The sequence below is a fragment of the Mus caroli genome, unplaced genomic scaffold (assembly GCF_978045245.1).
Source record: "Mus caroli unplaced genomic scaffold, Mus_caroli_1 scaffold_4, whole genome shotgun sequence".
Lineage (NCBI taxonomy): Eukaryota > Metazoa > Chordata > Mammalia > Rodentia > Muridae > Mus > Mus caroli.
The window spans coordinates 134,960,348-134,981,052 of NW_028227259.1; the positions used below are offsets into that span (position 1 = coordinate 134,960,348).

General features: G+C 45.7%; 1 protein-coding gene across 6 annotated transcripts in view; it reads left to right on the plus strand.

Moving 5' to 3' along the window:
- Positions 1–20,636, plus strand: part of Caln1 (calneuron 1) — a 477,612-nt gene extending 456,976 nt beyond the window's left edge. For all 6 annotated transcript variants that reach the window (XM_029477873.2, XM_021163075.3, XM_029477872.2 and 3 more), the window contains one exon: positions 12,538–20,636. In XM_029477873.2, coding sequence (XP_029333733.2) covers positions 12,538–12,665 — 128 coding nt within the window. In that variant the 3' untranslated portion in view covers positions 12,666–20,636. The remainder of the gene's footprint in view (positions 1–12,537) is intronic.
- Positions 20,637–20,705: the final 69 nt, after the last annotated feature.

Genomic DNA, 20,705 nt, shown 5'->3' on the forward strand with positions numbered 1-20,705 from the left:
GATTTGTCCATGCACAAGTGTGTGTGGGGAATCCAGAGGTTGACATCATGTGACTCTCCACCTTATTTTTATGAGTCAGAGTCTCTTACTGAAACTGGAGTTCCTCCATTCAGCCCCCATGGCTGCCCCAGGGATCCTTCAGTGTCTCCCCTTGGCACTGGGATTATAGATGCGTGCTGCCATGCTTGACCTTTGACATGGGTCTCAGAGGACCTTAACTCAGGTCTTCATGCTTCATGCTTACGCGTGCTCTTTTCTGACCAAACCATTTCCCCAGTCCCCTAGTTTCGTCATTTGTCACTGAAGGTCCTTTGCAGGAGCAACTTCCAAATCTCTCTATGAAATTCCATATCCATTTTTCTATCACACTGGTGGTGAGATCATACCTAGCCTGGAAGACAAGTAAGAAAGAACAGCAAGACTGTGCGAGCCTCTCAAGGCACATTTTCAAAAATCCCTTTTCTCAGATTTTTCCTGGACATTCTGACAGCAGGCCCAGAGGAGGGAAATCAAACAAAACTCATCACCTGGGTGCCATAGTTAGCTTTTTAATGTTTTATTTTTATCTCTAATTATGATGTGTATATTCGTGTGTGTGTGTGTGTGTGTGTGTGTGTGCTTGAGTATAGTGCCCATGGAAGCCAGAAGAGGGCATCTGGTTGCCTGGAGTTACAGGGGGCTAGCTTCCCTGACGTGGGTGCTGGGAACCAAAATGGAGCCATCTGCAAAAACAGTCCACATTCTTAACGGCTGAGCCATCTCTCCAACCCCTAATGATTAGTTTTTAGGTATCAGCTTGTCACATCTACAGCCACTTGAGAGGAGATCCTTAATGTGGGAGTGTCTAGGTCAGGTTGGCCTGTGGGTATGTCTGTTGGGGAATTGTCTTAATTAAGCCAATTGATATGGAAAGACCCAGCCACTGTGGCAAGCATCATTCCTGAGGCAACGAGTCTTGAGCTATAAAACAGAGGAGAAAGCTAACTGAGAATGAGCAAGCAAGGATCCTGTGCATTTTCTCCATCTGGGTATCAAATTCCTGCCTTGACTTCCCTATAACACTGGCCTGCAACTTGGAATTGTGAGGCAAACAAACCCTTTCCTCCCTCGGTGGCTTTTTCTGCCAAGGTCTTTGTCGTAGCAACAGGAGTGAAACTGGAACACTAAATAAGTAGTCTCTGGGAAAGAGTTGAACTTCTCTGCACCCACCAAGTCTCCATCTGATGAAAGAGGAACAAAGGTCAGGGAAGATCTCTGCAGTATGTGGATATCTATATCACTCTTTCCTGCTTGTGTGACATGGCTTGAATATGAATGTCACATAGTCTCATGACTTTAACACTGGTTCCCAGACAGATGATGGAGCTATTTAGGGAGTCCTGAAAAGTTTATGATGTGGGGGGCATTGTACCCGAAGGGACATAACTGGAAGGGAGTATGTCACTGGGGTTGGGCTCTTGGGAGTATATTTTCTCTGGCCACCTCAAGTCCCATGCTGGGCTTCCTAGTTAGCTATGATGTGAACAACTTTCCTCTGCCGTTACTTTTTCCACCATAATGTTTTGTCCAAGCATTTGGGACCAAGAAAAGTGTGGGCTGAAATCTCTGAAGCTACAAGCCAACATTAACCTTTTTTTCTTCTAAATTATTTCTGCCAGGTATTTGATCACTGTCTTAGTTAATTTTCCTGTAGCTGTGATAAAATATTCTGACTGAAACAACTTAAGGGAGAAAGGGTTTGTCTGGTTCACCTTTCCAGGGTATAGTCCACCATGTTGAGGAAGTCAAGGCAGCAGTAATACGAGGCAGGCAGACACATTACACCTGCAGATAGGAAGCAGGGAGTAATGAATGCGCCTCTTTAGGCAATCTAAGCCTAGGGAATGGTGCCGCCCACTTTTAAGGCTCGTCCCACCTTAAATAACCTAATCAAGATAACCCTTCACAGTTGTGGCCATAGATTTGCCTGCTGGATCACTCTAGATCCAGTCAAGTTGAGAGTTAATATATCAGCCAGCAAAGTCACTGATGAGAAATGTAATATGCTATGTGGTCCCTACATGATTGAGCATACATCATTTTATTTTATTAAAAATTAAAAAAAATATTTTTTTCTTTCCTATTCAATGAAAAGATTTTATAGTGGTAGTTATATTTAGATGCAAACATATCAGGGACTTTGGAAGGTCAGAGAGAATTCTATGGTCCAATCCAAGGTCACAAGGGCAGTCATCTCTTCAAAGTCAAGCTGTTCCTGTCAGGTCACCAAGTGCTCACCTACATGATATAATCTGCATTGTCACCCAGGAATTCATTATGACTCCTTTGGGCCCATCCAAATGACAGGGGCACAGGGTGTCACCCATACCATCTGCTTCCAGCTGGCCTGCCCTCTGACTTTCCTGAAATAAAACCCTGTCTTTGGCTTGAGGGGGAGGTAAGTGGGCAGCTAGGGCTGGTAGCCTGTGGAAGGCCAGAAGGCAACTTTTGGAAACAGACTTGGCATATGGGTTAAAAATTAAGGAATGGCTCTTTTGTCCGGGGATCCTCTAAGTTTTCTACAACACTGTAGAAGAGTTTTCTGAGGACCAATTTAAATTCGAAGATACCAAAGACACAGAGAATTGTTCTTGATCAGTATGAAAAACAATTCCTCCTCCTCTTCTCCCTCTTCTTCTCCCTCACCCTCCTCTCCCTCCTCCTCTTCTCCCTCCTCACTTTCTTCTCCTCCTTTTATCTTTCCTCTCATTTATCCTCTTCTTCACCCTCCCCTTTTATTCTCCCTCCTCCTCCTCCATCTTCATTTCTCCTTTCCTGTCTCTTGTCTTCTCCCTTAGTGTTACTCTCTCTTCCTCTCTTTCATTCTTGATCAGACCGAGACAATAATAGGACTCCCCATCCCAAGACTCATCCTCATCCACAAGAGGGCCCCTTCTCAAATCTATTCAGCTCTTATGTCTACAGATAAGCCAAGAGCTATGCACACTATTCTTGGTTCTTATGAAGTCTTGGGTTGGGAATCTCAACTACATGGAGTAAGTCGTGCAGATCCCAGAAACAAAAGATGTATATCATCATCAAAAGGAAGGGAAGGACATCGGGAAGGTCAGCACTATGCTTGACCTTCACACCTGGGACCTTTAGAAGCAAGGCAAAGCTGTCTGAAGTACAGAAAAGTCAAGAAGATGACAGTGAGGTTTTGTGGTACAAAGTGAACCATCTTCCAATTGTACACGTAGAGGTTGCTCTCTCCCTCTTTAGAAAGGCCTCATTAAACAAAACCAACCTCATTCCACTTCCTACAGCTCCATCCTCCATCACAACCTTTAAGTCTTACCTGGTGATGATGCCTAATACCATCAAGGTATATTCGTATATTCCTTTTCTGGGCTGGAGTGATAGCTCATGGTTAAGAGTACTTGTTGCTGGCTCATGAGGAGTAGAGTTTAGATGTTCAGCACCAAAGTAACAAGTGAGTTTCAAATACACACCAGTAACTCCATCTCTGAGAGATCCAATGCCCTGCTCTGGCATCTGTGTACAAAGGCATGCATACCCACACAGGCACAGATTCAGACACACACACACACACACACACACACACACACACACACAAATAGATAGATGATAGATAGATAGATAGATAGATAGATAGATAGATAGATAGAGATAGGTAGATAGATAGAGATAGAGTAACTCTTTACAGAAAGCCAAAAGATAAGCTACAAATTGTGGCTAAGTGATTAAGGACACATACTGCTCTTGAGTTTGTGGCAGCTCACAACCACTTATTACTCCAACTCCAGTATCTGACATCCTCTTCTGGCCTCCTGTACACATGTACATACACATAGGTACATAAATAAGAATAAATTCTTTTAAAAAGAAAGAGAAAAAGAAAAACAAAACTCCTGTTCAATTTGTTCCATTTTAGGCTGTATCAAGTGCCAATTTCATAGACTCCATATTACTTCTCTTGGGGCTGGGATCAAACACTTGACAAGAAACAGCTTGATAGAGTAGGCTTATTTTATCTTACAGTTTGAAGATCCATGGTGGGAAAGGCATGAGGTTCATGTTGGTAGGAGCCCATCTCAGAGACACCTTACATCTTGATAGACCAAGAAGCAAAGAGTAGACAGGAAGTGGGGCTGGACTACAAAACCTTAAATCCCCTCCTACCAATGCCCCCTTCCTTTAGGAGGTAGGGTTCCACCCCCTAAAGGTTCTATAATCTCTCCCAAGTGGAAATAGCACCACCTTCTGGAGACCACATGTTCATACACATGAGCCTGTGAGGGGCATCTTGCATCCAAACCACAGGAGTTTCACAATGGATCAGACTTAAAGGATCTAAAGGCAGTTATAGTTTTCCAAACTGGGTAGTTACAGCTTATTCTGAGATTCACATGATCTGGAATTGGTAGTAATTCGTGTACCCACTCCTGAAACTCAGAGTTCCTACTGGAAATACTAGTGTTGAAGATCTGCATCAGTACAAGCTCATTCCACTCTGGAGGCATCATCTCTATAAACAAGCAGCCTAGTCACCAACATCCACAGGGAAGCAAAGGGATTACAATCTCCTAATACCCACAGTCGCCCAGCTGGCCAGTGTCAAAGTCTCTACTGATGACTGTCTCCAAGAGAAGAATCCCAGAGCTATCCCCTGTCACTTGCCAAGTGGAGCTGTGTGAACTAGTGTTAAAATAAGAAGTGCAAAGACAGTCTGTCACTAAAGCTTGCAGTCCTGGGTCCTGCCAGCAGGCAGGGTCTGTGGTTTATAGAGTTGGTTACAAGTGTGGGAGCTGGGGATCCTGCATCTGCCTCCTGCCACCCACTTTCTTACCGGCTGCCTCAGTGGCTAGAAGAATACTTGAAATCTAATAAAGAGATGGACATACACGCAATCTATATAGGATGCTTCCGGACAGAACCAACTCCTCCAAGATTAGATGAGATCCTCCTATGTGGAACTGTCATTGGGATTCTAAGTTTGTAGCCAAGGGAACTCAGGAGGTACAGGTAGCCAAAAACATGCACACAAGGTAAGAGTTGTGGAGATGGCTCAGTAGATAAAGTATTTCCCAAGAGATCAAAACTCAGGACCTCCATGTATATGTGAGCACATATGTACATACCCTCAAACAGAAAGTACCTGCACACACATCCATATAAGCACACATTCAAAAAGCCCATGTACACAAATGTTCATAACATATATATATATATATATATATATATATATATATATATATATAATCAAAACCATCCAAATGCCTTTAAGTAATGAACTCACAAACAAGATGTAGTATGCTGTATCATTAAGCAATAGAAAGAAATGAGGTGATACAGTCATAGTGCTGCACCCCTGTAATTCTAAGCCTCAGGAGAATGAAGAGTCCAAGGTCATCCTTGGCTTGTAGTGAGTATGAGACCAGCCTGGGCTACATGAGACCCTGTTCCAAAATTTAAAATAATGAAATGTCGGTGCGACCCACAGTGCAAACTAACCTCCTGTGTGTGAAGTGAATGGAAGGAGACAGGAGTCCTGCATCCTGCAGGTCTATCTGTGTAGCATGTGGAGCAGGCAAGTCCATAGGAATAGAAAGGTCAGTGGTTGCCTGGGGCTAGGGACAGAGGCGAATGACTAATGGTACCAATGTGTATTGGTTTCTTCTTAGGGTGATGGAAATCTTCTTGTGTTGGGCAGGAGTGATGGTTACACAATTTGGGGAGTGTGTTAAGTTAGTTTTGATATTTGAACCGTGTAGCTAGATTAATAGTTGTAAGTTGATATCGAGAGCTGAGTCCTTTAAAAATAAATAAATAAATAAATAAAGGAGGAGCTAGATAATAGAACCACTGCTTCGAGAGTGTATGGGGCCCCAGGCTCGACAGTCCAGCATTGCAGTGCAATGGGAGAAGGGAGGGGAGGGTAAAAAGGGGAGGGGAGAGGGAAGGAAAGGGGAAGAAGGGAAGAAAGGAAGGGTTGAGGGCAAGTCAGCAAGAAGGGATTAGGCGTGAGGCTCCTTTGCATGTGGCAGCCAGAGACTGAGACTCCTGGGATGGCAGGCTGCACAGGGAAGGCTGCAGAGAGTGCTGTCGCATACTAAGCAGGGCTCTGGAAAGGTGAGCCTAGTCAGTTCAGGAAGAATTGATGGGGTAAGAAGCCAGGAAGAGCTCTGGGAGTGTCAGGTATGCTCAGCTCTAACACTGGAAGCGGCAGCAACCAGGAGAATGAACAAGCAGGTGTCTCCTCTGGCCCCAGGGGAGGCAGGCATGTAGCTTGGTATTTCTCTGGCAATTTATGGTGGGATGTAGCTTTCAGTTGGGTTAGCTCATTAATCTTAGTAGTGATTTGTTTTTAATTCATTTTTTAAAATTTATTTTTAAATTTTTTTTTGTAGTTTGAGACAAGGTTTTTCTATGTAGCCCTGGCTGTCCTAGAACCCGCTCTGTAGACCAGGCTGCCCTCCAACTCACAGCCATTAGCCTGCCTCTGCCTCCAGAGTGCTGGGATTAAATGCAGGCACCACCACTGCCCAGACTATTTCACTCTTTTTAAATTGTATGCCTGTGTGTATACATGTGTCAGGGCCAGAGGTGAACATAAGGAGTCGTCTTATGACACCATCCACTCCTTTATAGACAGGGTCTCTCATTAGCCTGGAGCTCAGTCCTTCAGCCAGGCTGGCTGGTCAGTGAGTCCCAGGAACCCTCCTGTCTCTGCCTCCCAGCACTGGGATGGTCAGGCATGTACCATCGGACCTAGCTTTTCATACAGGTTTTGGAAATTCAACCCAGCTCCTCATGCTTGTGTGAAAAGCACATTATGAAATGAACCATGTCCCCAGCTCCTGAATTCTTTTAGTGCTTAGAGGACCTATTGTCAGCTCTTTTTACAGAAGGGGAAACTGAGGCTTAGAGTTCAGACTTTCTCAGGGCTTCTAAGCAACAGTTGGGGAAAACATCAGATTAAAAACAAAGGGCCTATGATCTGGGGCTCCCAATTTGCTGCAGGTTGACCTGTAGCCTTTGAAGCAAAATAAAGCAAGAGTTGCTAAGAGCCAGGTTTAATGGCACAGATCCTGAGATCCCAGCTACTTGCAAGGCTGGAGCGGGAGGTCTGAAGTTCACAGTCAGAGTGAGAAATGTAGCGTGGTCAAAGCCAGTTGGGTCCATGCTGCTCTAACAGAGAACAGAATTCAGTTCCCAGCACCCACAAGGGGAGGCTCACAACTTTCTGTAACTCAAGTCCTAGGGGATCTGGTGCCCTCTCCTGGCTGCCTTGGCTACTCACAACCACATAGCATATGCTCACATAGACATACACATAAATAAAACAAAATAAATCTTTATGTAAATAAACATGCCATGATGCCTTGTGCCTAAATTCCAGATATTCACAGTCCAAAGGAGCATAAAGGTAGCTTCTTGCCTCAGTTGCTACAAGCTGGAGTACGTAGTAAGAATACATTTGTACAGGTATAGCCTGGGCTACATAGTAAGAATACATATGTACATGCATAGCCTGGGCTACATAGTAAGAATACATATGTACAGGTATAGCCTGGGCTACATAGTAAGAATACATATGTACACGCATAGCCTGGGATACATACTAACCCAAAACAGTAACAACAAGGAAAAGAAGGGAAAGAAACATGGGTGGAAGCTGCAACTCAGTAGCTATACACTTCTCTAGCATTCATGAGGCTCTGGGTTTAATGCCTAGGCCTGAAAACAAAAGGGGAACACGCTAGAAATAAATAATATTCGTTTGATGCTATATAATGAAATATAGATATGAAGTTGCCCATGACGGGTCTCAAGCGAGTCACAAGAAAATGAATTCAGTCCCGGCTCAGGCTCCTCCTGCCAGCCACACCAAGTGTCTCACACGTGTTTGCTGCTGCCAAGAGAAAGTTAAGGGGGACATATGCTGAGGTTTTGAATTGCATAGCAGAGCAAACCGTGGGTTCAAATCCCACCTTTGTGATTTATCACATGGTGTGGGCCTCTGCTGCTTGATACCAGAGTCTCTTCATTTATCTAAAGAACCTCACCCAGCCTGTGTGAGATTTTTAACTCTGCCCATAAAACAAACAAAATAAGCACAATACCCAGCTCAATGAGGGATGCCCAATAAATGGACAAGAAGAAGCCAGGCATGGTGGCACACGCCTTTAATACCCAGCACTCGGGAGGCAGAGGCAGGTGGATCTTGGTGCATTAGAGGCCAGCCTGGTCTACAAAGAAAGCTGCAGGACAGCCAGAGCTTTTACATGAAGAAGGCCTGTGTTGAAACAAAGATTGGCATCAATTATAGGGCTTAGGAGATGGCCCATTCTATAAAGTATCTGCCTTGCAAGCCTGAGGACCTATGTTCCATCTCCATAGTCCAAGTGAAGTAAGTGGGTATGGTGGTGTGCGCCTGCAATCCCAGTGCTGTAGAAGCAGAGACTTTAGCATGCTCGCTAGTTGGTCTAGCCCAAATGGCAAGTTCCTGTCTCAACAAGAAGGTGGGTGGCACGTGAGGAAAGATCCCCAAGGTTGTCCACACACTTGCACACAGGAATGCCCACACATAAGAAATAAATAAACAAAGTTGGGTTTTTTAAGAGGGGATCAGCGTGCATCGGGCGCAGACAATATTCTTGAAGTTATTTTTCTTAAGAACGTAAGAGCCCAACTTTCTATCATGAACTTATAGATGAGAGCACTGTTTCTGTAATGTCAAAAGGGTGGACATGCCTGTCTGGGTTCTCAGGCGCTTCTTATCTCTCCCTTCCCTATGCTTTGAAGGATTCTGAGATCAAAGTGGAAGAGACACTGCGGGAATCTATTAGTCACCTTTCTCATCTGTCTGACCAAACCCTGACAAGAAGCAATTTAAGGGAAGGAAGATTTATTTGGTCTCCTGGTTTAATAGAGGGGATGGGAGTAGGGTGTAGGCAGCTCATTGCCATGCATGAATGCCTTGCCTACATAGGCCAGGATCAGGAAACAGAGGGGCCATGACAGGAAGCGTAGCTCTGCGTAACCCTCAATTTCGACCCCCATAGTTGCTCATCTCTTTTAAGTCCCACCTCTTAAAGGCTCCTACATTTCCCGAAACAGCACCACCTGCAGGGGGCGTTATGTCCCCTGCGCGCGCCGCACGCGCACACACATACATACACACACACACACACACACACACACACACACACACACACACACACACACATCAGCCTCCATATCCACACTTTAACACTGGGGATAAAAAGCCTGTCCCCTTACTTCCTGAGTATCCTTCAAAAGGAAGGGTTTTCATGAGCACTTTCCCTCTTGGCCTAGCCATAGCATTTTCGGTTGCTGAAGCTTTCCACAAACCCTCAGGAAGAGGAGTAAGGGGACAGTTTCTAATTATTAGGCACAAGGCCCAGATACATTAGCTGGTCCTCAACAAGGCACAAACACATTTTCATTTCACTTTTTCTGGCTCATTATTTGTTTGTTTGTTTAGATAGAGTATCCCCCCAACTGGGCTGGAACTTGCTGTGTAGCCAAAGAAGATCTGGATTGTCTGATTCTCCTGTCTCTTCCTGGGTCCACCTGTAAACAACTGTTTACAAGTGTACATCACCATACTTAGTGCAGTGCTGGGGATGGAACCCAGGGCCTCGTGGCCACATCTCCAACTCCCATCCTTTCCTCCTCCTCCTCCTCCTCCTCCTCCTCTTCCTCCTCCTCCTCCTCCTCCTCCTCCTCCTCCTCCTCCTCCTCCTCCTCCTCCCCCTATTTTCGAGACAGGGTTTCTCTGTGTAGCCCTGGCTGTCCTGGAACTCATTCTGGCCTCGAACTCAGAAATCCCCCTGCCTCTGCCTCCCAAGTGCTGGGATTAAAGGCATGTGCTACCACTGCCCAGCCATCCTTTTCTCCTTAAACACCATCTCTTTTGTCCTCCCTGAGAGTTGGCGGGTTTTTTTTTTCTCCCTCCATGTACCCACTCCAAGAAGCAGCCCATCTCCACACCAAGCAAATTTCTCCTCCTCCAGCTAAGAACTTAACATCCAGAGTTCATCAGTAAAGTGGAGAATCGAACCACAAAAATACTCTTAAATCACCCAAGGGAAGCACAAGCCTGGTGGATCCAGGAGGATTAAGGATAACAAGCCGAGACTTAGGCAATGCAGGCAAGAGAGGATCTCGGTGAATCAGAGAGGGAACAGGGGGCGTGGTGCAGGGCACAGGCTCATTGTAAAGTCTGGCTTGAGAGTAATTTTTAGAGATCTTTGCAAAGCCTTTGGGCCCTTTCTCCCAGGGAAGGCTCTTCTTGCTTTTGAAAACATGGTCTCATTCCTACTTCTGGCTTTGTTATTTCTACAGGGTTTGCGGGGGTGGGGTTAGGGAGGGGGGGGGCGGAGTCCCAACAAGGCTGGAAAGACTGCAGTGTGACTTGGAGCCTAACTAGTCCCTTCTTTAATCCATTTGTTGTTGTTGTTGTTGTTGTTTGTTTTTGTTTCTTGTTGTTTGCCTCTTTTATCCATTTTTTTTGTTGTTGTTTGTTTTTGTTTCTTGTTTTTGTTTGCTTGCCCCCTTTAAACTAGTAGCTCTTACCTTTCCTAATGCTGCAACCCTTTAACACAGTTCCTCTTGTTGTGGTGACCCCCAATCATAAAATTATTTTGTTGCTACTTCATAACTGTAATTTTGCTACTGTTATGAATCATAAATATCTGTGTTTTCCCATGGTCTCAGGCGACCCCTATGAAGGGGTCTTTTGGACCCCAAAGGAGTTGCTACCCACAGGTTGAGAACCACTTCTTTAAATGTTTTTTGTTTAGTTATTTGACTTTATTATTTGACTTTAGTTATTTGACTTATTTTGTTTAGTTATTTGACTTAGTGGTGGTGTGGGGAGTGGCGGGGGTGTCACACTTATGGTGATCAGAGGCCATCTTTTAAGAGTCAGTTCTCTCCTTCCACCATGTGGGTCCCAAGGAGCAAACTCAGGACGTTAGGCCTGGTTCCAAGTTCCCTTACCCATGAGCCATTTCACCAGCCTTTGCATTTATTTTTGATTTGTTTTTGTTTTGGAAGACTTTATTTTGAGACCGAGTCTCACTGTGCAGCCAAATTATGCCTCAAACTCAAACTGATGATTCTCCTGACTGCCTGAACTACACCACTACATCTAGCTTCACCAGTTTTCTTTGTGTGTGTGTGTACACATGTGCCATGCATGTGCCACATTTGTGTCATGCATGTGACACACATGTATCTGTTGTGTGGTCAGAAGTAACCTCAGAGATTGTTCCTCAGGATGCCATCCACCTGGCTGGTCTAGAACTCACCAAGTATGCTGGGCTGGCTGGCCAGTGGGCCCCAGGATCTGCCTGTCTCTCTCTACCCAATGATGGGAACATAGTGTTTGCCATCATGACTTAGTTTTTTTTTGTTGTTTTGTTTTTTTAAATGTGGGTGCTGAGTATCAAACTCATGTCCTCATACCTGCACAGCAAAACACTTTCCTGACCAAACCTTATCCTAAACCCCTAATCTTCTTTAATAGCTGAGTTTGTAGGAACATGTTTGCCAACACCCCAAGCCTATTACACACACACACACACACACACACATACACACTGTCAATTCAACCTCCACCCAAGCTATCAAATGAACTGAAAGTTGCCCAGCCCCCTGAGGACCTTAGTAAGACATGAACTCCCAGGGACATGATTCAGAGACTCTACAATGAAGCAAACAATCCCTTTTGTATCAAACCCTATGCCCTGTTTAGATACAAGATGTCTGTGGTGCTCCTACATTGAAAGCTTGGTCCCCATCTGGTAGCACACTATTAAGAAGTGACTGAGTCTTCACAAGAACACGGGGGGGGGGGGGGGACCCAGCTCAGTTTGTTTGCAAAGTGTTGGCCTTGCAAGCATGAGAGCCTGATTTTCACACAGCTGTGGTGGTGTGTGCTTGTGATCTCAGTACTGTAGAGGCAGAGACAGGTGGGTCCCTGGGGCTCGCTGCAAAGCCAACCTAGACTACTAGGTGAGTTCTCAGAAGGTAAGAGTCTCTATCTCAGAAACCAAGGTGGACGGTGCCTGAGGAATGACACATAGGCTGTCCTGTGGCCTTCATAGGCATGTGCAAAAACAAGATATACTCCTACAATATGTGGAGAAGCTTTTAAGCCCCGTTTTATTAGTATTGGCTACAGAAAAGGGTTAAAATGGTTGGATGGTGTCTTTTCTGAAATTCATTCCAAAATGTTACAGATTCTTGTCTCTGAAATTCACTGTGGCTCCATTATATCCAGAAGCCTAAACCTTTCTCTGAAGATCTTACAGACTGTGGTTCTGATAGGGATGGCTTACCATTTCATACGTTTCACCAGAAGTTTCCTCAGCTCAGCTAAGAATCCCATAGTGTCCATTATCTGAGTTGATTCAACCAGTCACAGCCTATGCTGGTTGCAGAAGATGTGTGTCTCACGGTGTCATCTTTCTGTTCTCTCTCCTCCCCAACCCTCAACCCCAGTTCATTCGCAGAAACAGAACCGACAGACCTGTGTCCGCAAGAGCCTCATATGCGCCTTTGCCATGGCCTTCATCATAAGCGTCATGCTGATCGCAGCCAACCAGATCCTGCGGAGTGGCATGGAGTAGGATAGCAGCCTTCCACCAGCCACACCGCGTTGCCAGCTCACTGCGCATGTGCATGCCCCGCGGGCAGACTCTGTTCATTCACACAGGAGATCTGGACCTTTATGGATGGATGCATTGGTACCCTTCAGTAAAGAACTCAAGTTTGCAGTGCAACCGGGGTCACGGATCAACTCCATCTCCTTGGCAGGGACACAAAAGGGCTGTCTTCAATGCTTTCATGGTTTTGTTTCCCAATGCAATAAATAGCCAGGAGTTCTCAATTATTGCTTCAACCGCCAGTAGCAACTCTGAAGTGGGGGGAAAAATACTGCTTTCTTTTCGTCTTGGAATTCCAGTAGCCATCCAGATAGCATGGTGGCCTCTGAGAGCGAGAAAGAAAAGACAGGTGTAAGCAACAGTCACCTCTATCCATGACCCAATTCTTTCAACCCAGGGACCCACGGAGACTCCCTGCTGAAGTTGACTTCTGGGTTGCTACAGAAAAGGGGACTTTCAATCTCACCCTGGCTTCCTTCCTCCACCCAGTGGAGACCCCTCCCACCAAGGCATGGAGGGGGAAAGCCATTAAGCAGGGTGCAGCTCCTTGCCGTCCCTGCTATTCTTTATCGCCTTTTCTACAGGACGCTTGTCGGTAGAGCTGGGGCACTCTCGGTTGGTTTCCATGGCTCTTGGCTTTCTGTTTCTGAAGTCCATCCCGCACCAGCATCTTGGAATCTGCAGAGAGCCTGGCTCCCAGCTTTCTTGCCTGTGCTGCCAATAGAGAAAAGAAAAAAGAAAAAAAAAAAAGAAAAAAAATCCATAACCTGTGTCTCTATAATCCAGACACGTAGACAGATAAGAGACTTTTCCACGCGTGATGCTATTCTCCCCAAATTGCTTACTTTGGACATGAATTTGTTCTCTATCTCACCCCTATCTGTGCTTCTTTAGAGCCGAGGGTGAAGTAACTGAGGTAGGGGGAAGGATTGGGTCTGGCGGCGAGGAGGCCCACACCCCAGGCATCCGAAGTAACAGAGCCCCTCTGAGTCGCCATATTTGACAACATCTGTAAGTTAAGATTGGCCTACATCTAACCTTCCCCTCACCTTGGACTTCATTAGCAAGCCTTTCCCCAGCTAAGAAAAGGAGACCTAGAAGCTTGAAGCAGAAATATGGAAGGATCAAATTGCTGTATTTTATTTAATAACTCATGATATTCAGGTTGTGCCAATGACTCATTAAAAAAAAAGACAGATGCTAATGGGCATGGCTGATAGGGCAGAGACTTGATCGGTGTTCTGATCCCAGAACACTTACACTGGGGCAGAGAACTGAATATCTGGGTCTGTTTTTAGTAGCAGGCCAAGACTCTCATTTCTTCAACTTTTCCTGGATTCATTATGAATTTAAGCCCCAGTGGTCAGATTAGCCGGTCATCTATAGACGTGCTAACTCCCTTTGTATTTTTTTGACCCCAAGTCTTTATCTCTGTAACAAAACTGTCCTACTCCAACTTCGGATCTCAGCCGGAAGATCCCCAGTTCCCCTTCCTCTTCCCTTCCCCTTTCCTCCAGCCACACGGAGGTGCCAGCAGCTTTGCTCTCTATATTCTGCTGGGTAGGTTTTTATGGTGCAATGCATATCCCTCTAGCCTCCTTTCTCTCTCTGCTCCCTCCTTACGTACTCCCTTCTTAGACTTGGATCACGCAAGGTCTCCATATAGGGTCTTCCTCCAGTTCACCTCTACGTGCTCTCCATAGAGTAGTATGGGGGCAGCTCTAGATATTCTCCCACTGTAGGGTGTGGATATTCACCAAGAGCACAAGTCAAACTAGGTTTGAGCCATAGCATAGAGAGGAGGGAGCAGGTCGGAGGTCCCAAGAAGCCCAAGGGGCACAGAGTCACTTCATAAAACTGCCTGGAGTCTGGAACATCCGGGCAGCAGCCTGCCTTCCCTTCTTCCGGTGCCCTTTGCAAACCTGCCCTTTTTGCTTCTTCCCTAGGCTGAGTCACCATGTTCCCCTTAGGACCAGACTCCTGAACTAGAGCAGGCAGAGACACAGAATCTTAATACACTGCACAATGTTCCACCCCTTTTGTTTCTTCCTGGAGCAATCGCCTTCTTTCTGCCAGACATGCGCAAGAAGGCAAGCATAGCTGGTAGCAACTATTTCCCTACTATCATGTTTCCCTACTATTAGCTGGGGTTTGAACCTCCAAACTGCCCCCTCCTGGGAGTCTGGTGGGAAGATCCAGATAGTGCAGGCCTTTAAAGGACCGGAAAGCAATGGATACCATGCCACAGCTGAGATCGGCTCTCAAGGTGAAACATAAGGAATTCTTCAAATGTTGCTTTTCTGCAAGATCTGCCCCAAACTGAAGGAGGTGGATCCCAAAAGATCTATGGTTTAGATTTCATCAGCAATAAGCAGAGATGTGATAAAAGCCTGTTCTCTACTGACAGGACTAGGTGGTGGTGGGTCCTGACAAAATCACACCATGAGACAGGTCTCACGTGGGAGGGTTTTTATGAAAGAGGAGGGGGCACAGAGATGGGCTCTGGAAGAAAAAGAAAAGAAGAGAGCGGGGGAAGAAAGTGGCTTTTATTGGGGCCCTGGTGCATGTGTAAGGGGCCATGCAACAGGGACGACAGCTAGTGGTGACATTTTGTCGTGGGGGTCCCTCGAAAGCTGGCTATAAAGATGCCTGATTGTCGCGGTGTCACTTTTGGCTGTCCGTGAACATGCCTGATTGCTAAAATCTACAAGGGTGTGAGCACCATCTCCCAATATCATGGAAGGAAAGACATGAAAGAAGCCATCAGATTCCCTATGACGGTCCATAAATTATTCTCCCAGCAGCCTCCGCATCCGAGGCACACAGGAACTGAATGCATCAGTGTAAGAAGTCTGGTCTAGTGATGTCCTTTAGACTTAGGGGGCTAAGAGTGCACTAGGGTGATCTACTCTCTAGCTGCTTTGCTTGTGTTATGCCTTTGGTATATTTAGGGTGTTGGGCTTCTTTTCCAGGCAGCCCTATTGTCAGACCTGTTCACATAAATGCTACCCCGAGGTTCCCTGTCACCTAACATCCTCATGAAGGTAATTGGGGAGTAGTTGGTTGGCTGATGGGTCCAGAAAGTTCTGCTTCCTCTTGCTCAAGGAAAGCCACACATGGGCAGCTGAGACACCCTCTGAAGGAGAGGCAGGAGCTCAGCCTTTGCTGCCTGGCCTGTGACTGGACTTAGGAGACAGTGACTGAGGCAGGCCAGTCATGAGATGACTCAGTGACTGGCTCATTCTTGCTGCCAGCTCAGCTCCACATCCCCAGACCTCCATGAATGACAGACACCAGGACAGCAATTTACCTGGGACAGAAAGACAAGCTGACTCTCAACCCTTTAACTTTCAAACAAACCATTCCCTCACTGTCCCGGATGTAGACTGAGTCCCTACACTGGAACTGTTAACAGCGACTTCCAGAATATGTGCAAGTTCCATGTGAGATCTATAAGAGGTTGCCAAGGCAACCGTGGCATCTACCCTGAGCTTGCCAAGGCACAAACAGAGGGAACACTTAAAGAACACTCTAGGCCCTACCTGCCTGCACTATGACTCCCAGAATCCATCTCCTGCTGAGATGGGAAATTAACCTCCAAGAATTGTATGGCTTCCCTGCCTTTTCCTATTATATTTGAATGTGTCCCTCCCCTCTTCCAAACTCAGGAGAAAATGAGTCAGCCTCCTCACCTCTACCCTTATCTCACCTCCCAGAACAAGACTCTCTACATATTGTGGGCAATAAAACCACCCCATATCACCGGGCAGGCAAAAACACATGTTGAGCCTGCCATCTTTAAAAGTATTGGCTTGCTTGCTGAGATCCTCCATCCAGAAAGCCAGAACTATGACAAGAGGTGAACTATGGTGCTCATGAGTTCTTGGGCAGGCACAGTGATTGTGGAGCGTGCTGGGTGATGGATATGCAGAGATAGGAGCCTTCCCTGGGCATCTTCCATTATCTGCTCCTAGCTCAAAGTTTACACAGCAAGTGGTTGAGTATCTAAAAGAAAAAGGAAAATGTGAGGAAGGAAGGAAGGAAGGGAGGAAGGAAGGAAGGAAGGAAGGAAGGAAGGAAGGAAGGAAGGAAGAAAGAAAGAAAGAAAGAAAGAAAGAAAGAAAGAAAGAAAGAAAGAAAGGCCACCTATGTTGAGGAGAGCATCCTTCCTAGCCTGCAGCCACTGACTCTCAAAGTGATTGGAAAATCTAAGAGCAGGGAGAGAGACAGACAGCTGGCTTTGATTGCAAACTCCTTCTATGGGCTCAAGTCCAGACTCAGGTCATAAATCAAAGACTATTGTGTACATTGTTTTTTTGACTCTGAGACTGGTAGGGACCTTATGAGGGAGGGCATCTCATAAGATGAACAAGGTGACTGTTGGGGGTACTTTTGGGGGGGGGGGGCGCAGATGACTTGGCTATGCCTGGCTGCATGTTGTATGTGGAACTGTTTCCTCATGTGCCCTTGGTTTTACTCTTTGTGGAAAGTGCTAAGTTTTGTACCTCAAAGCATACTAGGAGGTCATGTCTCTATGCTATATCCCTAAAGGTCCACAGCTATCCTATCTACCCTGTTACCTAAGATACACAGAGAGTCTGGAACCTTGTTGTGAAAGGGTCCTTATTTTTATATAATGCTATGAAGATGCTACAAATGAGCTCCGATGAATCTTCTCGACTTTGGCACATACTGTTTCTATGACCAGGAGGGCCACAGAACCCCACTCCCTGGGAAGCATCCATCCTGAACAACTTCAGATCAGTATTCCGCCCCCCCCCCCCCCCCACTGGCCTCTTCCAAGATGCCCTGCGGGGCTGAGAGTCCAGAACTCACAGCCATTTTTTCTCCCTCCACAGTGACTTCTTGATTCCCCTCCTCTACAATGAAGAAAATCCATTTCTGAAACAGAAGAGCTATGCAGCCATTAGAGCTTTTAATTTGAATTATTTATAGTCAGAATAGACATGAATAGAATAAGAAGCTAGGCCACCTCATCTTGTCCCCATGCCAATGATCATGTAAATGTCACAATTGCTTAGCTTCATCCCATCCACACTTGGACTAACTCACTCAGGGGACTGTTCTCAACTATGTGGCCTTGCCACAGTAGGTTTGGAGGAAGGGGTCAGGTGTACCAGCTAACTAAACCTTCTCTTAGGATCCTATGCTTATGGCAGATGCATACCGTCATGCTAACATCAATTGTTTATATTTGATACTGGTTCTAATTTAAAATACCACAAGGAATGGTCAATTCAACCCGATGGGGAAGAACATGCTTTTAATTCCTGGCACTTGGCAAACTGAGGCAGGAGCATTAAAGTTCAACATCTGCCTGGACTGTGGAGCAAGTTCAAGGGCAGTCTGAGTTCCATGGTAAAGTTTCAGGCAAGCCTGTGCTACATACAGAGCTCTGGGCTAGCATGAGCTAACATAATGGGACTCCTTCCTACTAAAAGGAAAAAAAAAAAGCAGTTTCTTTCCCCCAGTTGCACAAAAACAGATCTCTGTACCTTAACATTACTTGCCTAGCTCCTATCTTGGGTAATTTGTCAACTGAGGACACCCCACATGCTGGACATGGGGTCACCCTTTTCTTCAGGTGTGGTATCTTGGCTTCCAAACTAGTGCATTATATGCTGTCAGAAGTTATCCAAACAGGAGTAGTGGGGCATGCCTATCATCCTAGGAGTTCAAGGTTTCTCTTACTACAGAACAAGATAGACAGAGCTACATGTGAATGAACACACACACACACACACACACACACACACACACAGAGTGAGGTAGGGGAGCTATCTAAATGGAAGGAGGCAGAGGCTAGAATTTTCCAGAAAGTAGACTCACTGGGAGAGAATATTTCAGAGAATGCAGCTTTTACCCAGGATGTTTTCTCCATCCTTGGACCTGAGAAAGAGAAAGTTTTTAAAGGGCTGATAGATGCTAGTCCCTGTCTATCTGGCCTACTTTAAGAATGTCCAAGGGATGCCCTGTCAGGCACTGCCTATCAACATGTTCTCAGCACAGCTCTGTGGATGCCAATAGGAGGTTAGTGCCTCCCCTGGGTGCATGCTGACCCCTGACAAGCCCAGCCTGCCTTGCCTGGAGCTCTGAGACCTGTGAACAGGGGTCAGAAAGCAGAATAGAAAAATCAAAGGAAGACAGACCAGCACTGTCAATTTGGGAAGGGCACCAGAAATAGGATTCTTGCTGCCGCAAGTCAGGGAGAATCTATACATCCCGACTGGAAAGGGTTGACAGTTGCATCACACAGGGGTGCCAGCTGGTTTTGTGACATGAGTTTTGTGACATGTGTTCCTTTCAGTGACTACTGTTTCCCAGCCAGTGTGTCACATGTCACACAGAATTAGAGAAGTTTTCATTTATTTCCTAAAAGCTTGCTGAATCAAGATGAGCTTTTAGGGCCTTGTCTTGGCCAGCTTGAAAATGAAGGATATTCGGTCCCCTGGATGAATGTCTCATGGAATCGGAATCCATGAGTCAGTTGGTTGAAACAAAAGCCGGATTCCCTAAAAACAACGTTCCCTGAATCCATCTGAGGATGCTTACCTGGAAACCCCCAAATAAAGGATGGACACACCCTGCTTTCTCACTACTATTACCACACTGCTTTTCCCCTGGACACTGGACTTAGCAGCATTTCAAGTGCGTTGCGATCCTGGCTCAGAATCATTTGTAATTCTGCAGAAGGTAGAAAGCTACCACCTCTAATGACTTTCAGGAAGTAGATGACAAGTCTGAGGTGCAGGTCTAGCAATCTGCAGCTGTGCTTAGATAGCCAGAGACGAGAGCTGGCCCCAGGCTCCTCATAGCTATGTTCCCACCATAGCAAGAGGCAGGGAGGGAGCAGCAATAGGGTCCCCAAGTCTTTGTCCCTTCTTCTCCATTTCACCTCAGAGTCTGTTTGAGCCAGGCATGGTGGCATACACCTGCAGTCCATGGGAGACAGAGGCAGGAAGAATGTGTAAAGTTAGAGGACAGCCTGGGCTACATGGTGAGTGCTGGGTCAGCCTGAGGTACAGTGTAAGATCTTGTCTCCGAAACAAAACAATGAGAATAGTAAAATTCTACTTCCTGCTTCCTGAAGCAGCCTGAGGTCTAGTCGGTGTTCACAGGCAACCACATTGTTCTTCCCTGAGAAGACTGGTCTAGAGAAAGGACTCTCTCAGACTCTGGTACAAGTTCACAGAGACGGGGGACTCTGGGGAATCCTTAGGGACCCCTGCAGTGACTTCTCACCGGCAGTCTGATTTCTCTTCCACAAATTCAGAAAGAAGTTGATTGTCCAAGGCAAAGCCATGGCGATGCTCACAGAAGCCATTCCAACTCTGAAGGTCTGGTCCTGCCAGGTGTGGGCAAGCTGTGGTCTTGGTGGGTACAGGTCACTAACTTAAGCTTATTCTCACAGCACAGATGCAAATGGCTGGGATTCGAGCCCTAGAAGCTGGGTGCCTCTGAAGCACAGGTAAAGACTGTTCCAATCAGTAGCTTCTCGCCTCTTCTTCCAGAATGTTCCAGTCAGATGTCAATCATGCATCTTAATTTCCCACTGTACCTCATTTATATTCTTTTGGGGTTTTGTTTATTTTTTTTCTTCATTTCGTGTTAGTTGGTGATTTTCTGCTATTAAGTGGTGAGACAGCAGGTTAGTGAAATAAAAAACATATCTTTATATCAAATGTAAATATTAATATAAATGAACTTGGCATGCAACTTAAGTGATCCAATGAAGCGATATTATTAACATGTTATCTTATTGTATAAAGGGAAAATGGTTGCCATATATGTACCAGATGTTTCTGTAACTAAACTTGTCTGTAAATATATAATCTTATTTAAAAAAAAGAGTCTAATTTACCATTATTTATGCAATAGAAAAAAATAAAAGTTCTTTTTTTTTCTTCCTTTTGATGAGAGAGTCGGTTCATTATTTATGATCTGACTTTCAGTGGGTCTCGAGATTCCTTCCCAGGGCTGCAG